The 18,920-nt window shown below is 58.5% G+C and overlaps 1 protein-coding gene across 1 annotated transcript in view; it reads right to left on the bottom strand.

The window, feature by feature from the left end:
• Nucleotides 1-18,920, bottom strand: part of SLIT1 (slit guidance ligand 1) — a 162,355-nt gene that overhangs the window by 22,920 nt on the left and 120,515 nt on the right. Inside the window, exons 14-25 of the mRNA XM_062213973.1 lie at nucleotides 14,236-14,399; nucleotides 13,536-13,559; nucleotides 13,282-13,426; nucleotides 12,750-12,824; nucleotides 12,450-12,593; nucleotides 10,121-10,264; nucleotides 9,702-9,868; nucleotides 7,455-7,587; nucleotides 5,733-5,801; nucleotides 3,222-3,293; nucleotides 1,627-1,698; nucleotides 929-1,000 (exon numbers count right to left, since the gene is read on the bottom strand). Coding sequence (XP_062069957.1) covers nucleotides 929-1,000; nucleotides 1,627-1,698; nucleotides 3,222-3,293; nucleotides 5,733-5,801; nucleotides 7,455-7,587; nucleotides 9,702-9,868; nucleotides 10,121-10,264; nucleotides 12,450-12,593; nucleotides 12,750-12,824; nucleotides 13,282-13,426; nucleotides 13,536-13,559; nucleotides 14,236-14,399 — 1,281 coding nt within the window. The remainder of the gene's footprint in view (nucleotides 1-928; nucleotides 1,001-1,626; nucleotides 1,699-3,221; nucleotides 3,294-5,732; nucleotides 5,802-7,454; nucleotides 7,588-9,701; nucleotides 9,869-10,120; nucleotides 10,265-12,449; nucleotides 12,594-12,749; nucleotides 12,825-13,281; nucleotides 13,427-13,535; nucleotides 13,560-14,235; nucleotides 14,400-18,920) is intronic.

Raw genomic sequence — 18,920 nt, 5'->3', positions numbered from 1 at the left:
AGACTGTTAGATGCACCACTTACGTAACAGGTGTTGGGAGGGGCGGAGAAACATCACCATATTAAATATGCACATCATTTTAAGATACATTCTGGTTTTAGAGATTAACACATGGAAGGGTGGGCATTTGGTGCAATTTAGTTACTGCTTGGGACACCCACATCCCACATCAGAGTGCCTGGCTTGAGTCCTGGCTCCTCTGCTTCAGATACAGCTTCTTGCTAATGCACACCCTGGAGGCAGCAGGTGACAGCTCGAGTATTTTGGTTCCTGTCACCCACGTGGGAAATCCAGATGGAGTTCTGAGCTCCTGGCTTCGGACTGGCCCAGTCCTGGCTGTTGCAGGCATTTGGGAAGTGAATCAGTGGATGTCAGATCTGTTTCTCCCTCTCTCTCTCTCTCTCTCTCTCTCTGTCTCTCCCTCTTTCTCTGTAACTCTTTCAAATGCATAAATAAATCTAAATAAATAACACTTCGATGAACACTGCAGTACAAGCAGCTGTTTGAGTCCCTGCTGTCAGTTCTTTTTAGCAAGCTCAGGAGTGGAACTGCTGGGTCCTGTGTTAGTTCTAGGTTGAGCGCTTTGGTGAATCAAGTCCGGCTTTCAAAGAATCCTCATGGCACTACCAGCTAAACAGTCTGGGGAGCAAGCCTGCATCAGCTACGCCACCTCTTAGAGGAAGTAAATTTCTGGAGCTTGTCCCTCTCTGGGCGCAGGCAGGCACAGGTTACTGGCGTGGCACGTGGGTCCGGAGCCTGCCTCCCACCATCTATCAGGTCTAGGACTTGAGGTCAGCACCAGAGTGCACGTGGGGAGTCCACCAGTTTACTCTCGGGATGGGGCAACCAAAGCTCTGACACCCTGAGGAGGAGGGTCTTCCTCGCAGCCCAAGTGCTGGTCAAGGGCAGAGAGGCCGGGGCTACTCACAGGTGAGACAGGGAGGTCACGTCCGTGAAGGTGCCCTCTTGGAGGGTGGCGACGTCGTTGCCGTGGAGGGACCTGAGGGAGAAGGGGCTGCTGGGACTTGGTCCAGGGATGGGTGACATGGTGAGGGCAGGCCCAGCCCTCTGCAGAATGGGGGCCTGCCTTGCCAGTCCCTCCTCTGGGTACCAGTGCTGTGGAGAGGTAGTGCAGCTCAGGGCCCCTAGGCTGCTGGACACAGGGAAGACACAGGGAGCCTGCAGTAGGGCAGGTGGACCACCCGCCCTGTCTCTGCCCTGGTCATCAGCCCAAGCACGGGGTTTACAAGTGCATCCCAGGCAGCTGTGCTCACCCCATGCCCTGGCTCCCTTAGCTGGGATGCTGAGGGCAGAAGCCTGAGACTAGTGTGGGTGGGGCTGGAAGAATGTCACCTCACCCTGGTGGACTTGCAGGGGCCATGGCAATGACACAAGGGCTTTTGCTCACACACACATACATCACAAACTCAACGTGGGGGTGACAGCAATCGCCATCTCCTGGATCTTTTCCCATGCGTTATTCAGCGCTATTAGGGGCTGGAGTGAGGGCGCACTGGTCTCCCACCACTGGACAGCATGGGCCCTTTTGGGGCCCACATCTGCCCGTTGGGTGGCAGGGCCCTCGGTGGGTGGGTTCCCGGAGGACAGAAGAAGGAAGGGACTTACAGCAGGCGCAGGGAGCGGAGGCCCTGGAAGGCCAGCGGAGGGATGCACTGCAAGGCGTTGTAGCTGAGGATCCTGCGAGAGGGAAGAAGGAAGCAGATAGCACGGCAGGCACAGCCCCGCCCTGCAGGTGCAGGACTCAACAGCTCCGTGTGGGGAGCAGAGCTGCTGGCTGGATACTGGCTGAGGTCTGCTCGAGGGCATAGCTGACCTTGGGAGCGTCCCCTAACCCTTTCTTCCTCCATCAGCTATAATATAGGGACCCAGGGGCCACTGCTGTGGCTTAGTGGGTAAAGCCACTGCCTGCAGTCCTGGCATCCCATATGAGCCCCAGTTCATGTCCTGGCTGCTCTACTTCCAATCTAGCTCTCTGCTATGGCTGGGAAAGCAGTAGAAGATGGGCCAAATACTTGGGCCCCTGCACCCACGTGGGAGACCTGGGTGGAGTTCTAGGCTCCTGGCTTTGGCCAGGCCCAGCCGCAGGCATCATGGCCATTTGGGAAGTGAACCAGTGGATCGAAGATCTTTCTGTCTCTCTCTCTCTCTCTCTCTCTCTCTCTCTCTCTCTGTAACTCTGCCTTTCAGATAAATAAAATAAATCTGATTGAGTTCTGTGGAGTAGTTAGCGCCGGCAGGAAAATACCCTAGAATGTGGGCACAAAGCTGTCAGAGGGCTCTGCTCACAGCAGTGCAAGCCGGGAGCCACCCCAGCGGCCACCACCAGTGAGTGCAGGAGGCAGGGATGGCATCGCCCTGCAAAGGTGCTGTCTCGGCTTCATACAGCACAGGGAGCTCACACACATGAGGGCAGGCCCAGGCAGCCAGGTGCAAAAGAAGATCCTGTATGACCCAATTTACACCTGGCTAAAAATGGGCAAAATTATACCAACGCTGTATGGACAGCAATACTATTTAAAATGCCTAAAAAGTGACCACCATAAAGTCAGAACAGGGGGTCGGGGGACTTGGGGTGCTCAGGGTGTTCTAAGTATCTACATGTGTGCCAGCTTCACGATTGCTAGATACACTGTGCTTTCATATTTTTGTACTTTATCGTGTAGTTTGTGTATTTTCACAGTGAAAGATGTTTTCTAAAAGCTTTTTAGGTGCCAGCACTGTGGCACAGTAGGCTAAGCCTCCTCCTGCTGTGCTGACATCCCATATGGGTGCCGGTTCTAATCCCGGCTGCCCCTCTTCAGATCCAGCTCTCTGCTATGACCTGGGAAAGCAATGGAAGATGGCTCAAGTCCGTGGGCCCCTGCACCCACGTGGGAGACCCAGAGGAAGCTCCTGGCTCCTGGCTTCGGAATGGCACAGCTCCGGCCATTGTGGCCATTTGAGGAGCAAACCTGAAGATGGAAGACCTCTCTCTCTGTCTCTCCCCCTCTCTCTCTGTAATTCTGCCTCTCAAACAAATAAATAAATCTTTTTTTTTTTTTTAAGCCTTTTAGATGCTCAGGCTCTGGTCCACTCTCTGGAGAGGGAGGGTGCCTACAGGCCCCTGGGGAGTGACGAGGGAGCCGCACCACGGACAGGCTGGGGCTGGGGAGCTCCCAGCAGCTGTGGCCCCAGTCCCCACCCCCACCCTGGGGACTCACAGCGTGGTCAGCTGGCTCATGTTGGTGAAGGAGGAATTGCTCAAGGAACTGATCTTGTTGTTGCTCAGGTCCCTGGAAGAGGCAAGGGCAGCATGGTTTAGAAGAACCCAACCCTGGCTCATTTGCACGGTTTCTTCCCCTCCCTCTCTGCCTGAGCCCTGCCCCCACCTCCCCAGTCAGCTGAGCCAGAGCTCTTCTGGCACTCCCAGGGCCCCCTGAACCCCTCCGTGTCCCCAGGGCTTCTGCCTCACTCCTCACCCCACACCCCTGCACCTAGAGCTGCCTGACCCCTCTCCAACACAGAACGGCTCCCACCAAGGCTCACCGCCACCTCCCCAACTGTCGGAGGCAGTGTCCTCTCCATTCTATTCCTGGCCCCATACAGGGGTGGGCTCACCGGCACTCCAACATCCTATGAGGGTGCCCGTGACCCCATGTTACCAGTTAAGACCCAGTGTCTAGGAGTAATGAAGGAACTCCGCAGGTCAGAGGCAGGACTGGATTCAAACCCCAGCCCACGGGACAGCCCCGGGCCACCACCCTGGGCACAGCCCACGCCTGCCCTTCCTGCCCCGTCTTTCCCGTGCCCCTCCCTGACTGCCCCGCTCCTCCTGCCTCATAGACCGTCTCTTTGCATCCTGAGGCCTGCGGCCCTTGTCCACTCAGGTCTCTCTGGAATGCTCTTGTGCTGATGGAGTCCTGTCCCATGGCCCGGCCTGGCTGCTCTTGGAGCCCTGCTTTGGCCAACAGCCCACAGACAGCAGACCCGGGCTCATGCCTTAGTGTCCAGGCTCTGACAACCCACGGGCACAGCCCCCATCCATGTCTCATCACACTCGTGTGACGGAGCCTCTCTCACACCTGCCCCACCTGTCCAGCCAGTGTCACCTCCCTCCTAGGGCCTCCCTCAGACTCTAATCTCACCTTCCACAGGGGCAGGCACCACCACAAGCTTTCTGGAACACAAACCTGACTGATCACGTCCCTACCAGAACCCAGCAGCAGCTCCTGTCCCCCCACAGGGCAAACTGTGGGCTTGCAGCATGGCCACCTCCAGGGGCTCCGGCTCCAGCCGCTGTCTCCCAGGCCTCGCAGGCTGCGGATTTACTCCACTCCCTGGGATTCTCTGAGCATCCCGCGACTCCGTTCCCTGGCTGTCCTATTTCTATGCCCACTGGTGAACACTGCCCCATTTGCAATGTGCTGCTCTCCCAAGCCCTAGCCTGGGTACATCAGCCTTCTCTGAGCCACAGCCCCCCTCTGCCTTTGCTCTGACAGCCCCTCTCACCCTCCGGCTTTCTGTGCCCCCACCCCTCTCTCCAGCACCCTCTCTAAGCCACACAGTCTGGAGCGGGCCCAGGACTTGGCCCACGCAGCTCTTGGCTCGGGAACGTTTAGACGTGAACAGTGTGCCCTGCCCCCTCGTCCAGCGGCCTTTGCTCTGACTCCTCTCGGTCAGCACTGCTTCACTGCGCTTGGGGATGTACTCAAGCGCTGCGCTGAACAGCAGTGCACTCGGAGGCGCCTCCTTGTACCAGGAGGTGGCGCTACTGCAGCCCCAGGAGGCAGTGCCATGGCGCGGACTGGCAGATCGAACCTCCATCCCCCCATGCTCAGCAGGTGCATCCCAGCCACCAGTGCAGCTGCTGCTACAGAAAAAGCAGGCAGGTGAAGTCTCTTTCTTTGGCACTTTGTCACTAGTCACTGAATCAATGGAACCAGTCCCAGGGGGATGCTGAAGACACATCCATGAGGTCCTCAAGCCAAGACAGAGACGTTGGAGCTGCCAAGGCCTGTCAGTGCTGCCCCGGAACTGTTATCAGACCCCGACAAGAAACTAGCACGCCACACCCCGACAAGGAACCAGCAGGCCACAGAGTACACACTGCTTTCCCAGGAACTTTCTCGGTGAAGGAAGCAGGAGGCTGATTCACATCCTGGTGCAAGTTCCTTATCTAATTACAAACCCGCTGCAAACTCTCCCAGCGACCACAACGAGCAGCCCTGCTCCACCCCACGCTAAAGTGGAACATTCTCTGGACTTCTTTCTGGCAGAACCTGGTCAGTGAGCAGATGAAGACCAGTGAGGGCTGATTAGGCTGGAAGGCCAAAAGCTGGGGAACTCTGCACCTCCCCTGGGAGTGGAGAGGGTCAATGTGTGGAAACAACAGAAGGGCAGCCGACAGGAAAAGGAGAACGTAGCTACCTTATTCCACGCTGGCTTCGGAGGCCAAGGCTGCATGGAGAGGAAGGTCTCCTTTGCCCTCTACTTCTGTCCCAGCCCCTGTCCTTGTGAGGATAACCCACATCAGCTCCAGGGAGGGTTGGGAGATGGCCTGGAGTCCCATCTAATGGGGCCAGAACAATGCAATTCCCAAGCAAGGCCACTAGGTGGCAAACAGCTCTAAGTACAGATGTTCCCAGGGGAAGGAGTTAGGGGCACAAACACAGGGTCTGGAAGAAATTCCAGGAAATCTGGAGCCTGTCCTCTGAGCAGGCCTGGATACTCACACAAGCTGCAGGAACTTGAAGGTGGACAGCTGGCCTGGAACCTGCATGAACTGGTTCCCGTCCAAATAGCTATGGAGAGAAAACAGCGGGGTTACACAGCGGAGTGACATGGCCGGCAAAGCCCCATCTCTGGCCAGAATCTTCCCTGAGCCACTCCTCACTCAGAACCGCTCACTGGAGGAGAAAAGAAGCCCACTGAGTAGGCCATTAGAGATGCCACCTACAGAACTTGTTAAAAGCCACTGTCCGTGTGAACACTTGGCACAACTGTTAGGCTGCTTCCTGGGACAGCTGCACCCCAAATCTGAGGGCCTGGTTCCTGTCCTGGCTCCTCTGCTTCCGATCCTGCTCCCTGCTAATGGGCACCCTTGGAGGCAGCAGATGACGGCTCAAGTGCTTGGGTCCCTGCCACCCACATGGGAGACCCAGATTGAATTCTGGGCTTCCGGTTGGGCTTGGCCCAGACCTGGTGCAGCCGTTTGGGTAGTGAACCAGTGGACAGATGATTTCTCTTTCTGTCTCTGTCTGCTTTTCAAAAAAGCCCAAAAAACAGAAGAAAGCCACTGAGCTGGACGTCTCTTCCCTGACTCCCCATCCCACCACTGTGAGCTCCCACCCTCCCCTCCCCCGCTCTGCCCTCTCCCTGGCCACACAGGCCTGGTTTGCAGGATCAGCCCTCACAGCTCCCAGGGCCGTCAGTCCCTGGGGGTTGGCAGCTGGCCTGTCCCATGGAAGCCCCAGACTCAAGCACTCCCAGGGCAGCTTTCCTTCACTCTACAGCCCCTCACGTCCCTGCCCGCCTGTGCACACTGGGCCCAATGGTGCTGCTCTTCAGCCCTGGGGAGCAGGGCCCCCTCGGCGGGCTCCTCCTGCCCACCGGCCCTTTGCATTTGCCCCCCACACACACACAATGCCCCACCCCCGCCAGGCTGCACACCGTCACCAATGCCTGGAGCCCTACAGGCATCTCCTTCCCCTCTCCTTCCTGCTGGCTCCCACTGTATCCATGTCCATCCAAGTCACCACCCTGAGGCCAAGCCCACCCACAGCCTCCCCAGGTTCACTGCCACAGGCCAGTGCGTGGGATTCAAGAAGCTCTGGGTCTGCCCGCCTCCCGCTCCCCCACCAGGAGACTGGAAGTTGCCCGGCAGTGACTCAGTGCTGGGGGCTGGGCCCCAGCTGTGAACAGCCCTCCCCACTCGCCACCCACAGGGAGTGCAGGGGAGACAGCTTTTCCTGGGAGTCCTGCAGGCAAAAGGCAGCGAGGACCCCAGGGTGCGCTGGTTTCTGAGTAGCGGTCTAGCCGAAGGGATGTCCACCTCGGGGTCATTTCCAGCAACAAGACGGAGAACCACTGAACACTCCAGTGAAAGGGGACTTGTTACTGGGGTCACGGTGGGCTTGTGTGAAGAGCATTACGTTGCTGGTCAAAGAAATCACGAGTGTGAGAACTGACCCGCCCAACGGAACTGCTTGCGGTAAGTTTCGTTCCATGGAAGAGGTAAGGTTACTCCTTATCTTCCAGGCAGAGCTTAAAGGGATGACTCCGGGGACAACATGGGGACTTGGGACAGCAGAGGGGGCTTCAAAGAGAAGCCCAGGGCTCTGACCCCAGCTCCCGGCCAGCTCATGGCTACCACCAGGGCCCTGCCCAGAGGGAAATGCTCCCACTGTCCCCGCCCAGGGGCCCCACGTGGAGGGCGCGAGCCTCGGGCCACTCACAGTTCTGTGACATTCTTGGGGATGCCCATGGGCAGGGCCCGCAGGTGCTTGTTGCTGCATCGCACCACGGTGTCCAGGCAGGCGCACTCCTGGGGGCACTGCGGGCGGGGCAGGCAGCCCCCCTCCTCCTGGCCTAGGGAGGAGACAGCGAGAACCGGTCAGTGGGGGGCCTGGGCCTTCCAAGGGCCTCCTGCAGCCAGGGCCAAGCCCCAGGACCCTCGGAACAGAGCCCCTTCTCTGACAACACCTCGGTCAAAGTCTCTCCTGGGCACAGCCCCAGCCATCACCAGGGCCAAGCCCCTGGAGCAGTTCTGAGCTTGAACTTGATCTTGGGCAGGTCCCCTCCACCTGGGGGACAGGGCAAGGTAGAGCGAGGCAACCACACCGGTTCTCAAGCACCCCCCGCAGTCCTGGGCAGCATGGCGTCAACCCACAGAGGGCGGGCATCACGGGCACACAGAACAGCGCCTATCTTTTCCTTCTCGGTTCACAGATAGAGCCCAGCACCCAGTGCGGCGCCTGGCACACAGCAGCCCTCAGAACAGATTAGCTGAGGGGTGGGTGTTTAGCTTCATGGGGAAGATGCCCAGGTCCCTTGTGGGCGTGCTCCGGCTCGCGACTCCAGCTCCCTGTGGGTGCAGACCCTGGAAGGCAGCGGTGCTGGCTCAGGACTGGGTCCCTGCCTCCTTCGCGGACTTCTGGATGGAGTTCCTGAGCACGGGCTTCAGCCCTGGCCCTGCCCCAGCCCCTGCAGGCACTGGGGAGTCAACCGGCAGATGGGAACCTGCTCTCTCCCCTCTCTCCCTGCCTCTGCAGTTAATTAATTAAAAAGAGAACAGATGAGCCAGGTGAATGAGTTTCTATCAGTCGGAGACCTGGAGAGGCTCAGCGGCTCGCTCAGTGGTAAGGCTGGGCTGAGGCGACACAGGCTCGGGGTCCGAGCCGACTCTGGCAGGCACAGAATCTGGGCTTTGGCTCCCACCATATTTACTCACTCATTTACTAATTTGATAAAGATTACAGCGCACCCTCCATGGGCCTTTCTTTCTCTGCTAGGGGACTAGGGATGATAAAGATTCCACGGTCAGAGATGGCAACCACACTAAGAGGCAGGTGGCTGTCAGTTACCGAGGGAGGACCAGCCACACGCAGGATCCTCAAAACATCTCTCTTGGGGGTGCACTACTATGAGCCCATTTTACAGTGAGGAATCTGAGGCCAAGTGGTTAAGTAGCTTGCCCAAGGTCTCCCAGCCTGGAAGTCATGGCACCAGGACAGGGATCCAAGCCGGCTGCCTCCGGAGCCTGCCCTCTTGACCACCAGGCTCCACTGCTTCCTAGCAGCAACCAAGGGGGAACCCGGCACACAGACATGAGAGCCAGCGACAAGGATGGGTGGGCAGAAGTCTCAATTCTCCTAGGGCAACAGCACAGCCCTCCACACCGCAGCTCCCAACACACCACGGTGCACCACATTGCAAGTCTTCCCCAGGCAGCCCTGCAAGACTCCACACGTGTCCTGCACGTGCACACGAGCACACAGCAAGGTCCCGGGAAGCCCCTGTGGGGAGCGGACAGGCAACGTCCTGGGCGGTGGCTGGGAGGCAGGCATCTCAGAGAGCCTGAATTCTCCTGTGTGTTGTCAGGGCTGCTGTTTGTAAGGAATGAGGGAGGATGTATCACTTTTGTGACAAGAAAACTGTAAAGAACCTGGTTCTTGGAAAAAATAATGCAGACAGGTGATGGCATGAGAAAATATCCAGAATTATAGTTAGATTCTTAAAATTCTGAATTAAAAAAACAAAAGACTGGGGGAGGGGGTGTTGCTGGCACTGTGGCACAGCAGGTCAAAGCCCAGCCTGCAGTGCCGGCATCCCATGTGCACCCTACCGGCAGAGGGAAGGAGAGCGGCTGCCTGGCAGACGGGGAATCCAGGCACACAGGCGACCAGAGGGTCCCCTTGCATTTGAAGCACAGGGCCACCCGGAAGTCTGGAGGGCTCAGGAGCGGCCCAGGGGCAGGGCACTGGGCTAAGTGTGTTCACATAGAATAAAGGACGCGAACATGTGTCCTGTGCTTTTCCCCGTGACGGGCTAAGAGGTGACATCGCTTCCCTCCTCCTACCCACGCTTTCCTGCTCTGTGACCAGAGGCCGTGCTTGCTCCCACAACCGTGCCAAGGCACCGCCAGGCAGGGCTGCCTGCCCGTCCCGCCAGCCTGCCCTCCCAGCACTGGGGACCCGAGTCACCTTCCTCGCACCGGAAGTCAGGGAAGGCCACGTCCTGCAGGGGGATCTGCCGCAGGAAGTCCGGGTTCTGGCACCGCGGGTTGCCCGTCACCACCCTCCTCTTGCGCAGCCAGTCGCCCAGCCAGGCCAGCTGGCAGTCGCAGTTGAAGGGGTTGGCCAGGAGGTTGCTGGAGGGGGCAGGCGGGGTGAGCAAGGACACGGCCGGTCCCCCACCCCCCATCCCCACACTGCCCTCTGCTGTCCGCCCCGTGCCTGCTCTCTCCCAGACAGCGGCTGCTGGCGTGAGAGCAGGGCTCTTGGGGACCGAGGCGGAACGCTGAAGAGGGGAAACCGAGGTTCAGCAAACCATGGGGCCCCAAGATCATCCCCTGGGGACGGCAGGCGGGGGCTCCCGGAGCCGGACGGCCGCCCGCACTCACAGCGTGGACAGGGCCTGCAGGGTGTCGAAGGCGCCAGGGGCGATGGTGGTGATGTGGTTGTCGTACAGCGACAGGAGGCGGACGTTGCGCAGGCCCGTGAAGCTGTCGTTGTGGATGCAGCTGATGCGGTTGTTCCTCAGCATCCTGCAGGGCGGGGGCGTGAGGCACAGACACAGGCTGGGCACAGCCGGCAGAGGGCGCTCCCCTTCACTCGGTGCCCAGAGGCCTTCCTGAAACCGTAGCCTCCTGCTGGAAGGCCGCTAGTGGTGTTGCACACGGAGTCATGTCGAAACTGCCCTGTGACCTGCGAGAGCCCACCCATCTGACCTGGAGCAGCTCTGCCCCGCCGGCATCTCCTGCTGCTGTGGACCCACAGAGTCTCCTGCCTGCTGCCGGGTCCTCACTGCCCGCCTGCCCCGGCTACAATACCTTCCTTCCTTGTCTCTACCTGAACAGCCACTGGCTACCCTCTAGCACCTGGTTCAGGGCTGGCGCCATGACGCAGCAGGTTAAGCTACCATCTGCAGCACCAGCATCCCAAATGGGTGCCAGTTTGAGTCCTGGCTGCTCCACTTCCAATCCAGCTCCCTGCTAATGTGCCTGGGAAAGCAGTGGAGGATGGCCCAAGTACTTAGGCCCCTGCACCCACATGGGAGACCTGGAGGAAGCTCTTGGCTCCTGGCTTCTGCCTGGCCCAGCTCCAGCCATTGCAGCCGTTGCAGCCATTTGGGGAGTGAACCACTGGATGGAAAACACCTCTCTCTCTCTCTCTCTCTCTCTCTTTCTCTCTCTTTCTCTCTCTCTCTCTCCTGCCATTTGCTGGCTCACTGCTCAAATGCCCACAATGCCTGGGGCTGGGACAGGCCAAAGGCAGGAGCCAGGAACTCCATCCCCTCCCCCACACGGGTGGAGACACCTAAATACTTGAGCCATCACTGCTGTTCCCCAGGGTCTGCACAGTCAGGAAGCTGGAATCAGGAGCCAGAACCACGCACTCTGGTGTGGGACACGGGCTCCTTAGTGGCTAAACACCTGCCTGGGACAGGGTATGTGCACAGCATGGATTCTGGTGATGGTTTCACAGAGATAGATGAGGAGTCTTCAAAAAGTTCATGGGAAAAGCATGTATAAAAAAACTGTACATGGATTTCAAAATTTTTGCATAAGAATAAATATTTTTTAAGCAAAGGTTTATTTATTTTACAGGCAGAGAGGGAGAGGGAGAGAGATATTTTCCATTGGTTCACTCCCCATATGGCTGCAAAAGCCAGGACTGGGCCAGGCTGAAGCCAGGAGTCAGGAGTTCATCACGATCTCCCATGTAGGTGCAAGGGCCCAAGCACCTTCCCAAGCACAGCAGCAAGAAGCTGGATTGGAAGTGGAGCAGCTGGGACTCAAACAGCACTCCAGTATGGATGATGTCTGCCGGGCAAGCAGTGGCTGAACCCACAGCACCACAACACTGACCCCTAAACTTATCACTGAATTCCATCTCCCCACACGCTTTCTGGGGCACCCTCACACGTGCAGGTGTATACCTCTACACACCTGCAAACATGTGAAACGAACAAGTGAAACTCCATCGTGGGCCCCTCACACACCCATCTGCCTGCCACTTCAATGGCCCGCACTCAGAAGGGGAATCTAAACCCAGCAAGCCAGGCAGGTAGCTTTGAGAGCTGCTTGTCCAGCACCCACTTGTAACTACCCAGGATTTTAACCAAATAGTTACATAAGCGCTCCGCAGCCACACAAGGCTCCCGGACTGGGCTGCGTGGACACGACACATTCCCATTGCCACGGAGTCCCACTGTACAGAGAGAGTCTTTTCTACTGGGAGCCAATGTCCATCTGCTCATGGGAGGAGCCAGCACCACTGGGTGCAAAGAGGGGAGACCCCACCTCACCCCCATGGCATACATGAGGGGTCTCTCTGCGCTCCGGGTGGCTGGTTAGCTCTGGCTGGGCTCTGACTCATGGAGCCCACAAGCCCAGGGATGGAGCAATGTCCCCGCTGCCGCATCTGTACCCACTGAGTCACCTCAGTGAGGTCCCTGCCACGGGCCAGCTGGCCCCTCCTGCTGCAGCTCTGCCGACCACTCCTGAGCACACGCCCTGGAGCACAGGGAGGCCCCAGGACCGGCCCCATGCCCCAGGAACAAGACTGGGCCTTGCCACAGAGGAGTTCCCACTGCGGGAAGGGTCCTCTGCTATCCCCACCCTCCTGCCAGCTGGGGCTGGGGAGCGTCTCCCTCTGAGGGCAACCGCCCACCCCAAGGCTTGGCGTGGGCCTCCTTGGAGCCCCCCCGCCCCCCAGCCCCACACTCACAGGGTCCTCAGGCCGTCCAGCCCCCGGAACATGCCACTGCGGATGGACTCCAGCTGGTTGGCTGTCAGGTGCAGCTCGCTCACGGAGGCCGCGCCCTCGAAGGCGCCATCTTCGATCTCGGACACCTTGTTGTTGCTCAGGTTGCTGGGAGAGGCGTGGGGTGGGGATGACGAATGGCCCGTCCCCTCCCCGGGCTCAGGCCCCTCCCTTCCTGCACCCAGCCCCCAGCCTGGCAGCCCTGCCCCCACTCTTCTCAGCCAGGGTCCTGATGGGCAGCCTGCCCGCCAGCCAGGAGCTCACATTTTCTTCAGATGTGTGAGCTTCTTGAACATCCCCGTGGCCTCTAGGATGGCGATCTCATTGTTGTTCAGTCGTCTGTAAGAGGCCAAGAGGAGAGCTTAGATCCACATGGGGACGGGGAAGCACCTTCCGAGCTGGGACTCAATGCAGAGAACTCCCAGACACGTTCAGCTGGCCAACTGCTCCTATTCCAAGGCAAGGCTGAGCCAGCCACTGGGGATATTTTTAACACTAAAACTGCCATGAAAATGCCCACCCATAAGAGACAGCTGCACACAGGGCTCTATGCACCTGTTTTTAGAGGTTGAAGAAGGAAACAAATAGTTAAAGGGGTTGGGAATCATGCTCTCCCAAAGAAGTCAGAAGCTGGGCTGGTGTCCTGCCCTGGGGGCTGGACTTGGACGCAGACGAGAGCGGGGGGCTGCCGCCTGCTAGAGTCAGCCTGGGTTTGCAGGGCTCCCCCAGATATTGCAGGGCAAAGCCAGAGCAGGCCCAGAAGGGTCAGTGGGAGCCGGGAGCCGGGGGTGCTCACAGCTCGGCTGTGGACTGCGGGATGCGCTCAGGAATCTTGGTGAGCTTCAGGCTGGAGCACTCCACCATGCTGGCCTCACAGCGGCACTTGTGGGGACAGACGACGTCACTGTTGCACTCACTGTTGAGCTGATAGTCCTCTGTGCCTGCAGGAAAAGTGGGAAAGGCTCCTACAGCCATGGCACCCAGGCTGCCACCCACTGCCACCGTGCCCCTCCCCCACCCCGGGCTGGCCTCAGTCACCCCCTTTCCTACCTGGAATGAAGTATTGCTCTTTGGCTGGGGAGAGAGGCAGAAATACCACAATGCGGGGAACAGCCAGGGTTCATGGGCCCAGCCTGGGCCTGGGTCCCACTGCCCAGTTGGTACCCGACATGGGGTCCCCAGAGCCCATCTGCCCAGCCCCAGAGTGCAGAAGGCCTTGCTACAGGGCATCCCTTTTCCTGGCCCAGGCCGATGCTGGGGCAGGACCACGTCCAATTCAACCTCCTGCAAGGAGCAGCAGAACCATCATCCTGCCTCTTGCAACAGTGCAAGGCGGGGACCTCACAGATGGCGGGGAGCAAGGGTGGTCTCAGGCCCTGACCAGGGTCGGGGCTCAGAGCCTGACTCGCACTGTGTCCAGCCACAGGCCAATTGCACTGCTGTTCCTGAGGCCACTCCAGCCAACCCAAAGCCTGGAGGGGTGCCCATCTCATCCAAGAAATCACCCAGCCCTCCCCAGTGTCTTGAAAGGTCTGAAAGTCAAGGACTTGGGCCCTCGCCCTGGGGCCTTCAGTAAGCCCCGCCCCTTCCCTAGGCCTCAGTGAGGGGTGTAACCCCCCCCCCCCCCAGCACGATCCCTCTAGCAGGGGACTCAATTCAAAGCCATCCAGGAAACACCCCTGGATCACTGTGCAGACAGAAGCCAGTCAGATAGGCAGGCAGGCGGGCAGGAGGGCAGGCGGGCAGCTACCTGAGCACCGGAACTTCTTGCTCTTGATCTGCCCAATGCGCTTGTTGGCGAGGCGCCGGGGGCTGGCGCAGCGGGCCCCGCTCGTCTCGATGGGGTTGGTGCGCAGGAAGTCCGCCAGCCACTTGAGGCTACAGTCGCAGATGAAAGGGTTCTGGGCCAGGTGCCTGTCCAGAGGGGCAGTGGAGCCATCAGGAACAAGGGCTACAAACCAGTGCTGTCCGTGTGTCCTGACCCCCATCTGAACAGGGCCCTGCTGTCTGCTGGGGCCAGCGTAGCTGAAGTCCAGGGCTGGCCGTGGCAGAAATGGAGGCGGGGACCACCAGGGCGCACCTTGCCATGCAGGAGAGGGGAGTCCTACCAGTGCATCTCAGGGCCAGGCTCTGCAGCCTGGGCCTTTTGGACACCAGAGCTTCCTTCTGACCCTGCCACACGCCCCTCTACGCCTCGCTGTGTCCCTTCTGCTGCCCTGAGCAGAGGGAGGAGAAGCCTAGAGGCTGGCCACAGTGTCCCTGTCCCTTCACAGCCAAGGGGACGAAGGGCATGACACCCAGAGCCGTCACCCTCTGGGCCTCCCCGGCGGCCATGGCCTTGGTTTGTTCCCCTCTGCAGCAGCCTGTCTCCCACAGCCACCCCCAAGGAGGGGAACGGGGCCCGGGGGCAGGGCTGGACCTGCTGGACCCCTGGGCTGCACTTGGAGTCACCATTCCCACTCCTTGCCATTAGGGCTGCCTCTCCTTGACCATTTTATAGACATCTTGACACAGAACAACTCAGAAAACATCACCGAGTGGCTACTTACTCAAAGTCCCTCCTGGGCTACCAGGGTCACCAGTAGGTGATCATGGCAAGCAGTTGCTAATGGCAACCTCACAGTGACCTTCCTGCCTGCAGGCCCTGACCGCCCCAGCAGGTTCAGAGCAGCCACATCTGAACGCCCCTGTCCCAGACCTGCCCACCTGTGCCTGGGCCACCACAGCACCGGCATGCTCTTCTGTGGCTGTGCAAAGGATAGCCAGGGAAGAGTACTCTGCACCTGTCCTGGCTGCTGTGCCCGACAGACAGCCAGAGACTGCACACAGAAGGACTCGGAGTCGTACCACGGCCACATTCCCTCCATCTGAATGTCATCAGTTCAGGCTTTTTTTTTTTTCATTTTATTTGAAAGGCAGAGAGATAGAGACAGACAGAAAGAGATCTCCCATCTGCTCGTCCACTCTCCAAATGCCCACAGCAGCTAGGGTTGAGCCTGGCTGAAGCCAGGAGCCCAGAACTCAATCTGGATCTCTCACGTCCGTGCCAAGGACACAACGCGTTGAGCCACCACCTGCACCGCCAGCAGGAAGCTGGTCCTGGAAAGGAAGTCAGGGACAGGCACCCGACTGAGGGCGCAGGTGGCTCAGGGATGCCGGCCTGCCCCCACGTGACCTGTGGCCGCAGCTGCAGAGCTCCCCACGCCAAAGTGCGAACCTCGGCCGGGGTCTGTGCCCAGCACAGCTCAGACCTTGGCTGTGCTCTCTCTCATCCACCGCCTCCTGGCTCTGCCAACTGGCCCTGGCCAGGCCCTCGCTCGCTCTCTCTGGCTTAAGGCCTGGTCCTCTCCTGCCCTTTCTGGAGCCACACGGAGCCACTGTGCTCGCTGTCTCTCCCGGCATGGACTGCAGATCCTTAGAAAGCTGCCCCAGCTACCCAGCCACACCCGTCTGGGCCTTCACACCCCTGCCTCCACCTCCAGCTTCCCTTGATTTCACTTTTGGCAGAAAACTTTATAATCAACTCAGTGATGTTGTCAGGGCACAGGTCAGTGTTCACGTGGGACAGAACAGGACGCATCCTTTTTAGCAGCAGGCTATCTGTGCCTCCCACAGACACCCCTCCCCCCCCCCAAAAAAAAAAAAACCTGCAAAATTTGAACCACCCGCAGGGCAAGTGGCTTCTATACAAACTCAAGCATTTGATAAAAAATGGATTTTTTAAAACAGTGACAAAGGGCAGATTGCCACGGAGGACAAATGCTCAGGGGCAAGAACAAGAGATGGGTTTGGGAAAAGGTGACGGTGCTAACGGCACAGCCGGAAGTGAGCCGGCTATGGGGCCGGGCAGTCACCTCCGAGAGCAAGAGCACTTCAGGCAGTGGAAGGGAAGGAAGAGCGGATGGACCCTCGGTGCCCTTCTCGGACAGGCACAAAGGAGTCACAGCTGGAATTCCCTGGAGGCAGATGCTCCACATGGTGGTCCCCGGTGTCCCCCATCAGAGCAGCTAGGATCCATCCCAGCTCCACTCCTGACCCCAGCTTCCTGCTAGTGCAGACCCCGGGGGGGCTATGGTGATGGCTCAAGTAGCTGGATCCCTTCCACCCAAGTGAGGGTCCTAGGTTGAGCTGGTTCCAGGTTTTGGCCTCCTGGCTGTCGTGGACATTTGGGAAGTGAACCAGCGGGTGGTTTACTCAACAAATGGCCGCAACAGCTGGAACTGGGCCGATCCGAAGCCAGGAGCCTGGAGCAGGTGCAGGGGCCCAAGCACTTGTGCCCTCCTCTGCTGCTTTCCCAGTGATGTTAGCAGGGAGCTGGATGGGAAGTGGAGCAGCCAGGACACAAACCGGTGCCGCAGGCGGAGCTCAGCCCACTCTGCCAGAGCACCGGCCCCTGATTTCTTTTTTAGAAAAGAAAATCTGATGGTGGCTTGGGTTTGCCTTTCCGTTTCTCTTGTTCCAAATTTATGCTTGTGTTGTTACTCTGCAACAGGCGTCCACAGGCTCTGCTTTGTGCTACACCTTCAGTAATGAGCGCTATTCCCACAGAGAAAGCACAGTTGAGGGCGAGTCCCGGACTAGGTCAGCGATGGTCAAGCAACGGCTGAAATCACAGCCCTGTTCCAGTGGACGCTCCGCACCGTGGGCGAGCCGCGTAACCGCCATCTGCCTTCATCTCCTTACGAGTGACACCGTGGGTGAGACCCTACCTCCTGCGAGCCGTGTAGGTACCGACTAAGACGATACGTGCAAGGAACAGGGGCTCACACGAGTCCCTCACCCCTCCCCAGCCCCAAGGCTCATGGGTGTTGGTCCTGGGCCACGCCAGCTCTCAGACGCTCCACAGCTGCCTACACCCACCCACCTTGCCCACGTCTCCCTGCTGCCTCTCACTTCGCACGCACACTTGGCAAGCTTTCCCCGTGGGGCTCCATCTTCCTGCCCCCAGCTATCTGTAAATTAATTAGCAGGAGCTAGGCTGACAGCGAACGTGTGGGCTCTAATGAGCTTGTCTTTGTGGCCGACATCCTGTTGCATGCAGAGGCCCCCAGGGAGCGGGCGCTGTACTTCTGCTCCACCTGCAGGAACCCGCCCCGCGTCCCCTGCAGCTGTGATCTGATGGACAGCCTGCCCAGCAGGTATAGTGGCCACCATAGCGTTAATGCTGGATGCACACCAGGGCCCCTGCAGTCAGCTCAGCCAGCCAAACTGCAGCTCGGAAGTAAAGACGTGGGACAGAGGGGCCCTCCAAGGCCTGGCGTTTGAGCACACGGCAGGTGAGGAGACGTGTCGAACCGCGGAGGCATTCCAGCCGCTCAGCAGGGCTCTGTTCTAAAGCACAACTGCACTGGCCCCTTCGGGTGCTGGCGCTGTGGCACAGTGGGCTAAGCCTCCATTTACAGTGCCGGCATCCCATGTGGGCGCTGGTTCGTATCCCAGCTGCTCCTCTTCCCATCCAGCTCTCTGCTGTGGCCTGGGAAAGCAGTGGGAGATGGCCCAAGTGCTTGGACCCCTGCACTCACGTGGGAAATCTGGATGAAGCTCCTGGCTTCGAATTGACTCAGCTCCGGCCGTTGCGGCCATTTGGGTAGTGAACCAGCAGGTGGAAGACCTCTCTCTCTGTCTCTCCCTCTCTGTGTTTGTAACTCTGCCTCGCAGATAAATAAATAAAATTTTTTTAAAAAAAGAATCCAATGTCACCACCAAAGGATCCCCCAAAACTAAGGGGTCCAAGCACAGAGACCAAAGGCTGTTACTTGTTCTTATTTATTTATTTATTTATTTGAAAGGCAGAGAGACAGAGACACCGACACAAAGAGAGAGAGATCTCACACCTGCTGGTTCACTCCCCAGATGTCTACATCAGCCATGTTAGGGCTTCCCTGAGCACATCCTCGTTTGGAGCTTGGTCAGTTTCATGCCTGACTAGCTGACAGACGGACTGACTGACTGACGAATGAATGAATGATTTTGGCAGGCTGACTTAGTAGGGAGAACTGTGTCCTGGCCTTGGGAGGCACATGAGGTCTGAGGCATTTCTCTATGTCATAAAAACAGTTGATGGGATAGGAGTGTGGTGTGGTGGTTAAGGCATTGTTTTGGATACCCACATCCATATCAGAGTGCCTGAGTTCAAGTCCCACCTTCCGCCTAAGGCACAATCCCCAGAGGCAGCAATGACGGCCTAAGTGATTGGGTCCCTGGATTCAGACCCAGACTGAATTCCTCCTCCCGGCTTTGGCCTGGCCCAGCCCCAGTTGTTGCTCCCATCTGGGAAGTGAACCAGCAGATGGAAGATTCCCCCCACCCCTGACTCTCTCTCTCTCTCTCTCTCTCTCTCTCTCTCCTCTCTATAACTCTGATTTTCAAATATATCTTAAGAGGAAAAAAAAAAAAACTTAAGGGAGAGGTCAGCTGGTATCAGCCAAAAACTAC

This window comes from Lepus europaeus, chromosome 17 (genome assembly GCF_033115175.1).
Source record: "Lepus europaeus isolate LE1 chromosome 17, mLepTim1.pri, whole genome shotgun sequence".
Classification (NCBI taxonomy): Eukaryota; Metazoa; Chordata; class Mammalia; order Lagomorpha; family Leporidae; genus Lepus; species Lepus europaeus.
The sequence above is the reverse complement of the archived record's forward strand: the minus strand, read 5'-3'. Positions and strand labels throughout refer to the sequence as shown.